The sequence below is a fragment of the Sapajus apella genome, unplaced genomic scaffold, assembly GCF_009761245.1.
Source record: "Sapajus apella isolate SASKATOON/1434 unplaced genomic scaffold, GSC_monkey_1.0 scaffold68, whole genome shotgun sequence".
Classification (NCBI taxonomy): domain Eukaryota; kingdom Metazoa; phylum Chordata; class Mammalia; order Primates; family Cebidae; genus Sapajus; species Sapajus apella.
The window spans coordinates 4,788,488-4,802,148 of record NW_022437008.1 but is presented as its reverse complement, the minus strand read 5'-3'; the positions used below and the strand labels follow the sequence as shown (position 1 = coordinate 4,802,148).

General features: G+C 36.6%; 1 protein-coding gene across 12 annotated transcripts in view; it reads left to right on the top strand.

The window, feature by feature from the left end:
* Positions 1–5,716, top strand: part of ZNF529 (zinc finger protein 529) — a 27,954-nt gene extending 22,238 nt beyond the window's left edge. For 11 of the 12 annotated variants that reach the window (XM_032249406.1, XM_032249408.1, XM_032249401.1 and 8 more), the window contains one exon: positions 3,715–5,716. In XM_032249406.1, the coding sequence (XP_032105297.1) occupies positions 3,715–5,168 (1,454 nt within the window). In that variant the 3' untranslated portion in view covers positions 5,169–5,716. Of the gene's footprint in view, positions 1–1,853; positions 2,905–3,714 lie in introns of those variants that run through there. The other variant, XM_032249409.1, reaches the window with a different exon arrangement.
* Positions 5,717–13,661: the final 7,945 nt, after the last annotated feature.

The window sequence follows — 13,661 nt, the reverse complement described above, 5'->3', positions numbered from 1 at the left end:
GTTTAAAAAAAAAAAAAAAAAAAAAAAAAGCCTGGCACTTGGAGAAGAAAATTAAGATCTTCTCAAATGCCACCAACTGTTTTCCAGTTCCTCTTATATTTAGACTTACATATGTATATATTGACCAAAAAAAAAAAAAAAAACCTCATTCATATCCTCAGTATTTATTGTGTCTACATTGTAGAGACAGGTATCAGTACAAGGGTGAACAAGACCAATACAGACCCTGCTCTCATGGAATTGACATACTAGTTATTGAGATGTATAATAAACAAGTAAACAAGTTGATAATATATATAGTGATATGTGTAAGAATAAAGGGATAGAGGACAATGGGAAAAGAGTTAATTCAGATAGTATAGTCAGAAATGAATCTCTCTGGTCTTAGTTGGGCATTTTATAGATATATGGCTCCTTTTCAATGATTCAATTAATGTTTCTTCAATTGGAAGTCCTCAGCAGAATTGATGTGTTTCAATTCGTCATTCTTGTTTTATTAGTTGCTATCATGTTCTGTGGTAGACTTGTATAATTTTAACGGGAAAAGCAAACAGGCTGTTTTTTTTTTAATTATTATTAAGTCTTTTATATTACTGTATCTAAGTAGCTACCTCAAATAGTGCACTAGAAATTTTCTTACCTTCCATTAAGTCTCATTATGTTTATAGATTTTATTGGTTCGGGATACATTAGCTCACCAGAGTCTGATTTTTCATGCCAGTTGTATGAATATTAGATGAAATTTTGATATACTGATACCATGTTTTCATATGGTGATTTCTGTGCACTTTGGCTTTATCCTTTAACCTTTGAATTTATTCTCACTTTTTGTCAAAAGCTTTTCCAAGGCCCATTCTATAACCCCCCTATCCCAGACCTGGCACTGAATTGGATATGAGTGCATTTTTCTGGTTTTGTTTAGTTTAGCATGTTTCAGTACATAAACTTTTTTCCCCTCATTTGATTCGTGTATTGTCAAAATGGTGGCTTCCTTTAGCTCCCTCAAGCTATTTTTGTGTCCCTTTGATGTGACCCACTGTTGCAAAACTTTTTTCTTTCAGACAAAACATTACAGGGTACACATCATACTTTCCCTGCTCCAGATCATTATTCAGGCCTTTGTTCTAGGATTCCTAGTTTATTATCTGGTTTACTTTAACAACAAGAACAATAAGGCATGGTTATAGTTCTTCTGTTTCATGGAGTTTGAAAATTTTATCTCATTCCAGAAATTTAGTTTTTTCCAACTATTGTTGCTTTTGGGGTTGGTTTTATATATCTCTTTACCAAGAAATTAATTCATTAGTCTACATTTTAATCTTTATTAGCATAGGAGTCCTATAACATTTTTTATATGTTTTCATCACATTGTAATTGTTTGATAATTTTTCTCACTTTTTCTTTGGGTCACTGTTCTTTTATATACATTGGTTATTTTTACTCTTTTTTTTATTAAATAAGCATTTAAATCCTTACTTTTTATGAGACAAATATATTTGCATTCCATAGATGTCAATTAGAAATGTTTTCAACTTCATGGTTCTCTACAGATTTTGTGATTTCAGTTACATTTCCACATTGACCCAACAGTTTAATAGAGCTTCTTTTTTTTTTTAAGACAGAGTCTCACTCTGTTGCCTAGCCCGGAGTGCAGTGCTGTGCTGCAATCTCAGTTCACTGCAATCTCTGTCTCCCGGGTTTGAGTGATTCTCCTGCCTCAGCCTCTCAAGTACCTGGCATTACAGGTATGCGCAACTATGCCCAGCTAATTTTCTTTTTTTTTTGTATTTTTAGTAGAGATGGGGTTTTGCCATGTTGGCCAGGCTGTGCTGGAACTCCTGACCTTATGTGATCCGCCTGCCTCGGTCTCCCAAAGTGCTGGGATTACAGGTGTGAGCCACTGCACCTGGCCTAGCAGAAAGCTTCTTTATTTCTAGCTGAAAGTACTTTTGACTTAGTGATACTGTCACTCAAATCTGGTTTTAATGTTTTAGGCAGATATTGATGCCTGCATTATTTAATCTTTCTTATATTCAGTCACAGGAAATAACTCTTGTCTCTTATCATACAGTGTTTATCTGTCACTGAGTTTTCCCCAGGCATTCCCTTCTCTCATATCCATAAAATCCTTCATTACAAAGTGCCTTACAATCTTATCTACCTAGACCTCCTTCTTCATATGATTCTGTTAGCATATTCTCCTTTTCACTCATAAGCCCTTGCTCAGAACTGTATAAGTCTAACAGTGGTTATAATTATATTCAGATATAATTCTAATATCTGAAATATAATATTTTTGGGAAGCACTAGCATTAGTTGACTTTGGGTATAAGAAAATGGAAAGGAATATCTGAAAGAGCATAATAAGAATAAATGGAAGTTTTAGGAGGACAACAGAGTAAGTATAAATACGCTATTGAAGAGAAGTAAATAACACATTTCATCTTGATTGTATTTCTTCATCCCATATGTCAATCATGGCTCTGCATAGAAGGGAATAAACAATAGTGGCGGAGACAATATATGCAAGTGGAGAGGCAGTTGGAAAATACATATGATTGCTCACCATATTTATGTGTCTTACTATATTATGAATATATATGTAATCATCACTAATACAATGTGAGGGTTAAGAGGCACTGACAACTGGCATTATTCTTTTAGTTACGTAATTATTTTGATGCTGTTTTCCAGTGACTTATCTTTGTATATATACCTCTGTTTTTATTTAGATTCATTTATATAGTGATTTACTTTTCCTCTAGTTAACTATCATATATTGTGTCCTTATGGCTTATTATACATTGGCACATGAAAATTTATTTCATTTATCCTTGTGGAATTTAAGGAATAAAGAAGTAAATGGTGTAAGAGAATATACAACTGAAAAAAATATATATGATGGTATCTGTGGGCAGCTCTAAATGATAGGAAATTTGTTTGATCTAGGAGGTGAAAAATGTTGAAAAGAATGGGTTCTAATGAGGTTTTTGGTGTTTTTATTTTTTCTGAGATGGACTCTTGCTCTGTAGCCCAGGCTAGAGTGCAGTGGTGTGATCTCAGCTCCCTGCAACCTCCACCTCCTGGGTTCAAGCAATTCTTGTGCCTCAGCCCCCCGAGTAGCTGGGATTACAGGTACATGCCATCATGCCTGGTTAATTGTTTGTATTTTAGTAGAGGCAGGGTTTCACCGTGCTGCCCAGGCTGGTCTCAAACTCCTGAGCTCAGGTAACTCACCCACTGTGGCTTCCCAAAGTGCTAGGATTACAGGTGTGAACCAACACACTCAACTAAAGTGAGGTCTTACAAATTGCACGTTGTTATTATCCTTGGTAAAGTTTATTTTGGGGGAAGAAAATCACAGTAGTGTTAGTTTATGTGGATTATCAAATTTTGATCGGCATTAGCATTATCTCTACAAGATGCTAATGACTAGTTCTTCATTTGCAGATTTTGATTCCATTTAACCAACAACTTTAACAGGTGATGACCAACACTTAAATTTCAAATCCACTGACTTAATCTGTTACCCTTATCACAAATCTCATAATCTCTATGTTCTGTTGTTATTCTTGAGCTCTCTTTGTCTTTTTCTAAATTTCATAACAGTATTTCAACCAATTCATGTATATGGTGAATTATTCTTAGATTGTTTCTTCTTTCTATAACTTTTATTTTAGTAGTACATGAAAATTATTGTTTCCTTTCTTTCAGATTTGGAGTCCAAGTATGAGACTAAGCTTTTACCTGTAGGAACAGACATTATTAAAAACAGTGGTTCTCAGTGGGAGGTAATGGAAAGTAGTAAGTTATGTGGCCTTGAAAATTCCATTTTCAGAAGTGACTGGCAAAGCAAAAGCAAGATTGAAGTACAGGGACCTAAAGTGGGATATTTTAGTCAAATGAAAACCATCTCTCAAAATGTGCCCAGTAACAAAACTCATGAATTTCTTACATTACCTCAGAGAACTCATGACAGCGAGAAGCCCTATGAATATAAGGAATATGAGAAGGTCTTCAGTTTTGACTCAAAGTTTGATGAATATCAGAAAATACATACTGGTGGAAAAAACTATGAATGTAATAAATGTTGGAAAGCCTTTGGGATAGATAACTCCAACATGCTGCAACTGAATATTCATACTGGTGTGAAACCTTGTAAATACATCAAATATGGGGATACATTTTGTTTTTATAAAGACCTTAATATACACCAGAAAATTCATAATGAGAAGTTCTATAAATGTAAGCAATACAGAAGGACCTTTGGAAGAGTTGGAGACGTTACTCCACTTCAAGGTGGAGATGGTGAGAAACATTTTGAATGCTCGTTCTGTGGGAAATCCTTTAGAGTGCATGCACAACTTACTCGACATCAGAAAATCCATACTGATGAGAAATCTTACAAATGTCTGCAATGTGGCAAGGATTTCAGATTTCATTCACAACTTACTGAACATCAGAGAATTCATACTGGTGAGAAGCCCTACAAATGTATGCACTGTGAGAAGGTTTTTAGAATTAGTTCACAGCTTATTGAACATCAGAGAATTCATACTGGAGAGAAACCTTATGCATGTAAGGAATGTGGGAAGGCTTTTGGAGTTTGTAGAGAACTTGCTCGTCATCAGAGAATTCACACTGGTAAGAAACCTTATGAATGCAAAGCATGTGGAAAGGTCTTTAGAAATAGTTCATCCCTGACTAGACATCAGAGGATTCATACTGGTGAAAAACCCTATAAATGTAATGAATGTGAGAAAGCATTTGGAGTAGGCAGTGAACTTACTCGACATCAGAGAATTCACAGTGGTCAAAAACCTTATGAATGTAAGGAGTGTGGAAAGTTCTTTAGACTTACGTCAGCCCTTATTCAACATCAAAGAATTCACAGTGGTGAGAAACCTTATGAATGTAAGGTATGTGGGAAGGCCTTTAGACATAGTTCAGCCCTTACAGAACATCAGAGAATTCATACTGGAGAGAAACCCTATGAATGCAAGGCATGTGGGAAGGCTTTCAGACATAGTTCATCCTTTACCAAACATCAGCGCATTCATACTGCTGATAAACCCTATGAATGTAAGGAATGTGGGAATTCCTTTAGTGTGGTTGGACATCTTACTTGCTGTCCAAAAATTTATACTGGTGAGAAAGCATTTGACTGAAATGAATGTATAAAGTTTTTTTTATTTCTGATTTTCACAGGAAAAAACTATGGATAGATTTAATAGGTAATCAACGCAATTCAGTATCTCCCTCTTTTAGAGTCTATTTTAGACTTTGTGGCCATTCTGTATGTAGAAGTAGAATTGCTTAGTCATAGCTGATATATACTTATCGCTTTGTTAGATATTGCCAAATATTTCTCTTTTATATTAAAAAGTTTTTTTCAGGGGTTTCTCATCCAGGCATGTTTTGTTTACACGTTTTGGTGTTTATATTTTTGCTCTATTGTCTTGTTTTGTAATTGTAGTATTATTTCAATATTTTTCTTAGATTGTAATTATTTGCTTGTGACATCTGTACTTAATTTATTTTCCTCCAGAAAGTTAGAACTCCCAGTCAGAAACAACATATTTTTATACTCTTATAGCTCTTCATTTTGTGTAATGTGCTTTTTTTTTAATGATAAAAATGTGATCTTTCCATTTTCATCAAATGGTTCCCTTCTCTTTAAATTTCTACTTTATTTTGATATAAAATATTCCTCTTTAATAAAACCACACATACGGCCAGGCATGGTGGCTCACACCTGTAATCCCAGCACTTTGGGAGGCCAAGGCAGGTGGATCACCAGTTTGAGATTGAGACTTTCCTGGCCAACATGGTGAAACCCTGTCTCTACTAAAAAAAATAAAAAAATAATTAAAAAAAAAAATAGCTAGGCATGGTGGCACATGCCTACTGGGCATGTAATCCCAGCTACTGGGGAGACTGAGGCAGAAGAATCACTTGAACCCAGGAGGCATAGATTGCAATGAGCTGAGATCACACCACTGCACTCCAGCCTGGCAAGAGAGCGAGACTCCGTCTCAGAAAAAACCAAAAATATATAATATAATATAATACAATATAATATAATATAATATATATATGAACTGGTTGTAATCCACTATAACACACACACACACACAATATGTGTATGTATATAGTGTGTGCATGTTGTATGCTATATATAGTATATGTATGTGTGTTATATTGGAATATAACCGGTTCCTTTAAGGAGTCTTTTTACTTGTAGGCTGTAACAACCAAGATCCAAATGAAGAGAACTTTTGTAAATATTTGATGAAAGTACTCACCAAATAAGTCTCTTAAAACTTATCATTCTAGGGCCGGGCATGGTGGCTCACGCCTGTAATCCCAGCACTTCGGGAGGCCGAGGCGGGTGGGTCACCTGAGGTTGGGAGTTCGAGACCAACCTGGCCAACATGGTGAAACCCAGTCTCAAAAAAAAAAAAAAGAAGAAAATATAACATTCTATTAAATTATCACTCTTAAATATGTCAAACACCTTTAAAAGGGGAGGAAAAATGACCACTGAACTTACATTAAGAGGATTTACAACTATATATTAACATGGCTTCAATTGTGTTTTAATCTTTCATCATTATTTTTCTTTTTATTCCCTCTCAGTTGCCTTACTAGGTTTGGACATTTCAACAATCAGCAGATCTTCTTTGGTTTAACTAATCTCATTTAACTACAAAATCATCTCTCTCTTAGGACAGCTGACTTGGTTATGCAGTCAATGAGATCACGAGCCACTGGTTATTAGATTTCCATAAGAAAATTTAACTATCTTGTTCAGATGAATTTATGTCACCATCATTCATTACATTTTAATTTTTGAACTGGTATCTTTCCCAGAATTTATGTACTCTATAAAGGTCTGAATGATTACCAGTACTAAGGCATTTTCTCATCTGATACATTGAGCTATGTTTTACGTAAGTATTGCTTATTCAAGTAGTTTTAAAAGATAAGTAATTGGTTGTTGTTTCATGTCCTACACAGTAAGAACAAGAATATGTTAACCTTTTTGTTAGGATATTTGGTATTTCATATCTTTCAAATAGAGTACTAGCTCTATTTCTTTTCTTTTTTTTTCTTTTTGAGACAGTTTTCTCTTTTTGAGACAGGCTGGAGTGCAATGACATGACCTTGACTCATTGCAACCTTCACCTTCTGGGTTCACATGATTCTCCTGCCTAAACGTCTCAAGTAGCTGGATTTACAGGCACCTACCACCATGCCTGGCTAATTTTGTATTTTTAGTAGAGATGAGGTTTCTCCATGTTGGTCAGCCTTGTCTAAAACTTCCAACCTCAGCTGATCTGCCCACATCAGCCTCCCAAAGTGCTGAGAGTGAGCCACTGTGCCTGGCCACTGGCTTTATTTCTAACCAAACACTATTTATGTGACAACACAGCTAATTTACTCTTGGATCCCATTCTACCTTTTTATCTTGAGTTACCATCAGTGCTAATGTTCCTCTCTTGGGTGTAGTTCTCCAGGAGAATTTGTCCTATACTTCTTTGTGTGTTTTTTTCTTTCCACCTGAAACAAATTAAAACTACTAAATATCTAAGCCTTGTATATAGACATTAAAATTAAAAGCAGTGAGAAAAACAAAATATCCTTGTATTTTGGCTTTTACTTTTTCTTTTTTTTTTTTGGGACGGAGTTTCGCTGTTGTTACTCAGGCTGAAGTGCAATGGCGCGATCTCAGCTCACCGCAACCTCTGCCTCCTGGGTTCAGGCAATTCTCCTGCCTCAGCCTCCTGAGTAGCTGGGATTACAGGCACGCGCCACCATGTCCAGCTAATTTTTGTATTTTTAGTAGAGACAGGGTTTCACCATGTTGACCAGGATGGTCTCGATCTCTTGACCTCGTGATCCACCCACCTCGGCCTCCCAAAATGCTGGGATTACAGGCATGAGCCACCACGCCCGGCCAGCTTTTACTTTTTCAAGTTGTTAATAAATGATAAATTAATGAATAAAATGTATCTTTATTATGGTTTCCTTATTTGCAATTACAGCTATATTTTTTATCATATTAACATTTTTCATTTAACTCTGTTATGAAGTCACGACATTTCACACATACTCCAAACCATAATATAATTATGGTTGGTGGTATTAACTGTTTGGTTTTTACTACCGTTTCATACTCAAAAATATAAAACTTCACCATTCTTTCCATTTTTATTTGCCCCTATATTCTTTCTGACTTCTCTCTGTTGGATTTCTTTGATTATATGAGACAGTACCATAGAGCTATTCAGCTGCAAACCTGCACCATTCTCCCCCCGAAAGGGGAAGAATGATTCTGATGACACTTCAGAGATCATCAGGCCTGTTTCCTTGGTTTCAAAGTGTGGGGCCACTACTTTGGTTTCAAGAGGCAAAACAGCCCGTGGCCAGAGCTTAAAAAGTAGGCCACCCAGAACCTTGGGGGCATGACCTTCCTAGCAGAGTTGTAGGGGAAGGACTCCCAGCAAAATCATAGAGGTGGTACCCCTACCCCAGTGAGTCTTTGAGGTGGGACTGCAAGCCATTGAACCTGGAAGATGGACATTGAGTCAACAAGGCTTATTCTATAGCTTTAAGATCTAATGGATTTAACCTTGTTAGATTTTAGACTTGCTTGGAATCTTCCTTCTTTTCTATTTCTCCCTTTCTGAATCAGAATGTTTATCCTGTGTCTCACCACTGTACTTTTGAAACACATAACTTGTCTGATTTCACTTATAGCTGTTTATAGCTAGAGATGCATTTTCCTCAGGGTGAACTATGCCTCCAGGCACACCCATGTCTTTCTTATGTTTTGGTTTGTTTTTGGAGACATGGTGTGACTCTGTCATCCAGACTACAGTGCAGTGGCATGATCATGGCTCACTGTAGCCTCAACTTTCTGGGCTCAAATGATTCTCCCACCTCAGCCTCCCAAGTAGCTGGGACTACAAGTGCATGCCACCATGCTCAGCTAATTTTCTTTTCTTCTGTTTGTTTGGTTTTTTTCATATTTGTTTTGTGGAGTTAGGATTCACTGCATTGCCCAGGCTGGTCTTGAACTCCTGGGCTCTAGCAGTCCATCCACCTTGACCTCCCCAAATCCTAGGACTGCAGGCATGAGCCATCACACTGGCCTTGTATAGATGACACTTACATGACATTTTGGACTTACAGAATTTAGCACTGATGATTTCAACATCAACTCTAAAATCTATGAATCAAGACTTCGGGGATTCCCAAGATGTATATTTTTAAAATGCACTTACATAAAATATATTCATGATGGATAATCTAAATGTGAAGTGTAAAACTATAAAACTAGAAGATGGCATAGAAAAAAATCTAGGCAAGCTGACTGGGATTGGCAAATGATCCAACTCCACACCAAAAGCATGATTCATGAAATAAAAATCTGCATTAGATGTCATTAAAAGAAAAACCATTCATGGTGTCAAAGATAGTGTTAAGACAATGAAAACTCACAGACTGGGAGAAATTATTTGTAAACATATCCGATGAACATAAAAAAATATACAAAGAGGCTGGGTGCGGTGACTCATGCCTGTAATCCCAGAATTTTGGGAGGCCAAGGTGGGTGAATCACAAGGTCAGGAGTTTGAGACCAGCCTGGCCAACATAATGAAACCTCGTCTCTACTAAAAATACAAAAATTACCTAGGAATGGTGGTGCATGCCTGTAATCCCAGCCACTTGGATTTAGCCCCACCTGGGACCAAAAGCTACTTGGGAGGCTGAGGCAGGAGAATCACTTGAACCTGGGAGGTGGAGGTTGTGTTGAGCCAAGATTGCATCATTACACTACAGCCTGCGCAACAGTGTGAGGCTCTGCCTCAAAAATCTATATATAGATATATCTATATACACAGATTATATATAATCTATATATACACACAGATTATATATAGATATATATAGATTATATACACATATATACACACATCTGTATATATACACAACACATAAAACTGAACAATAGAAAATAACCCAATTTTTAAATGTAAAAAGGATCTGAATACCTCATGAATGAAGATATGCAAACAGCAAATAAGGTTATGCAAAGATCATCAACATCACGTGGCATTAGGGAATTGCAAATTAATATAAGAATACATCAATACATAGCTATTAAAATATCTGAAATCCAAAATGCTGACTATACCAAATGCTGGTGAGAATGTTAATAGGAACTCGATCATTCATTGCTGGTGGAAAAGCAAGAGTATAAACACTTTGGAAGACAGTTTGGCATTATTATTTTCTTTCTTTTTAAATTTTCTTTACTTTTTATGATAGGATCTTACTCTGTCACCCAGGCTGGAGTATGGTGGCATGATCACTCTCACTGCAGCTTCAACCTCCTGGATTCAGGTGATCCTCTGGCCTGTTTTGAGTAGCTGGGACCAAAGGCGCACACCACTGTTGATGGTAACGTTTTTTACTATTTGTAGAGCTAGGGTCTGGCTATGTTGCCCAGTCTTGTCTCAAATTCCAGGGGCCAAGCAACCCTCCTGCCTCAGCTTCCCAAAGTATTGGGAATACAGGCATGAGCCACCGTAATAGCCAGTTAAGCACTGCCTAACAAAGCTAAAAATAATCTTACAGTATCACCCAGCATTCTTTCTTCCAGGAATTTATCCAAATGAGTAGAAAACTTATGTCTACACAAAAGTCACACTTGAATGTTTACAACTGAATGTTGGCAATTTCCATAATAGCCAAAATTTGGAATCAACAAAGATATCCTTAAAATTGAATTAAAAAACTTTTTAAAATATCCATATAATCAATTATTGTTCACTGATAAAAAGAAATGAGCTATTGAAAGGACTCTGGAAATATGGTGGAGTACAGGGTACCAGGAAACTATTCCTGGTACAACAATTGCACTGGCTGAATCTGTTAAAACAATTTGGAATTCTGCAGTCTATTGAAAGCTTATAACTTCCAAGGGAAATTTTGGATAGTAAGTTGCAGTTACTTTCAGCTCTGACCACAGTACCAATCACCCATCCTCCACTCCCTAGTCTGTGGCAGGGAGCTGAGCACATATTCCTGGACCAATCTGTATGCAGCTTACAGAGGGCAAGAAGAAAAAGGAACCTATCCACTGACTATTAGGGTCTGTATTCTGATTGCTAATTGTGTTTTTGTTTAACAATGAAAGTGAGCAAAACTGCTGCTTCTCATCAAATTGCAAACAAAGCAGTGGGCAGCCATAGTAATTGTGCCTTTCCCCACTGTTTTGTTTTTCCTTTGTTTTTTTTTTTTTTGAGACGGAGTTTCGCTCTTGTTACCCAGACTGGAGTGCAATGGCACGATCTCGGCTCACCGCAACCTCCGCCTCCTGGGTTCAGGCAATTTTCCTGCCTCAACCTCCTGAGTAGCTGGGATTACAGGCACGCACCACCATGCCCAGCTAATTTTTTGTATTTTTAGTAGAGACGGGGTTTCACCATGTTGACCAGGATGGTGTCGATCTCTTGACCTCGTGATCCACCCGCCTCGGCCTCCCAAAGTGCTGGGATTACAGGCGTGAGCCACCGCGCCCGGCCGTCTTTCCCCACTGTTATGCCCTATCCTTAATATGTGACTTTCAGAGTATTTAAAGAGCCACCATCTTTTTTCTCCTTTCGTTTTCTTTTCCCCTTTTTGGGAGCCAGAGTATAAAACTGGGACATTCAAAAACAATTGCATATAAAGAGAATGTGAGAGAGAGAGAGACTGCATATTCTCAGGAAAAGGGGCACAAAAACGGCTCAGGAGGCTGAGTTTACACCTCAGGCTGATCCTTGGCACAGAGACAGGCCTATGGTAATAAATAAATTAAAAAACAACAAAAACTAGACCTTGAGGAGGGGGAGAATTTGACATCCAGAATTGTGACCTTATTACATTCAACTGTCCAGTTTTCAGTAAAAAATGAACAGACAAAAAACATAAATATGGCCTATTCAAGGGAAAAAATAAACGAAACTGCCCTTGAAATAGACCTGACCTGCTGCACTGATGTAATAGAGACAGACTGTAAAACAACTGTCTTAAATATGCTCAAAGAATGGAGAATGTTGACAAAGTCAAGAAAATGATATATGACAAAACAGAAGTATCAATAAAGAGAAACAAAATATTGCTCTGTCACCCAGGCTGGAGTGCAATGGCATGATGTAAAAAAAAAAAAAAAAAAGAGAAACAAAATATAAGTTCTGGAGCTGAAAAGTACAATAACTGAAATAATAAATTCACTAGCAGGACTCAAATGCTGCAGAAGCAGCAGCCAACTTAAAGATACGGAAAATTTCAAGGCTGAGAAACAAAGGTAAGACTGAAGAAATGGGAACAGAGCCTAAGATACCTGTGGGACATCATCCAGTGGACCAACACATGCATTGTGGGAGTCTCAAAATGAGAAGGGAGAGAAAGGAACAGAGAATATTTGGAGAAACAATATCTATAAACTTTTCAAATTTTATGGAAGACATAAATATAAAAATCCAAGACACTTTCATGAACTCAAAGAAAGATGAATTCAAAGAAATCCATGCTAAGACACATTTTAATCAAACTTTCAATGTCAAAAATGAAGAATCCTGCACCTATTCCTAATTAGCCAAATTTCAATATCACTGTGTCTCTGTGAACAGAGAGGCCCCAAGTTAGGGAGAAAAATAGGAGAACACCAGGTTCGTGAAGCAGTGAGAACACACGTAACATTTATCAATTAAGTTCACCATCTTAAAAGGGCATGTTAATGGCACCCCAAAACAATTGTAATAACAACATCAAAGATCACTTCTAATATTCTTTTTCATAATTTTGACAAATTCCACTTCAAAAGTAAAGTCAGAAATTAGGCTTATATTTGATCCAAGTAATTGTAAATAAGGTTTTGGTCTATGTATTAGGCATTGTGAACAGTGCCAGGGAAACGGCAATAGTACCAACTATCAATACCTCATACGTGATTCTAAATTAAGAATGTATACAAGAATTTATACTATATTGGTTTTCTGGGAAAACTACTATCAATAATATATGATTTAGTGTTAAATAAAATGATTCCTACTAAGCATTTCTGCACTCAACAATAAAGCAAATAAAAAGCCATGTAAACTAAGAAGTAAAAACTTCCTCTTTTAAGCAATCAAAAATGCTTTGTCTTACCTTGACACCATATTTGGAAGAGTTTATTTCTGTTAGTGTTGCTGGTCGTAATTTGTCAATATCTCCAAAGGCTACTCCAGGAACATACAGGGCACAGACAATATGAACCCATCTAAGGAGAGAAGATAGGATTTTTCTATCAAATCTTTTCATAAAGTTCCCACACAAAATACAAACATATAAAACACATGCGATCTCAAAATACTACTGAGAGAATTCTATGATCAAATGTTAAAATCTCCCAATCTCAGGTACATCATCAAAAAAGATGAAACACCTACAGAATAATACTTATTTACAAAAAAGGGACTGGAATTACTCTTCCAGCAGCTTAGCCAAAACTGAGAGCTAACAACTATAATTGCCTTTTACTTAAAATTCACTCCCTACACTTCGCACTTATTTACTATTCTTAAACATTTGTATAAAACTACTATTCTAATAAAACAAAACAT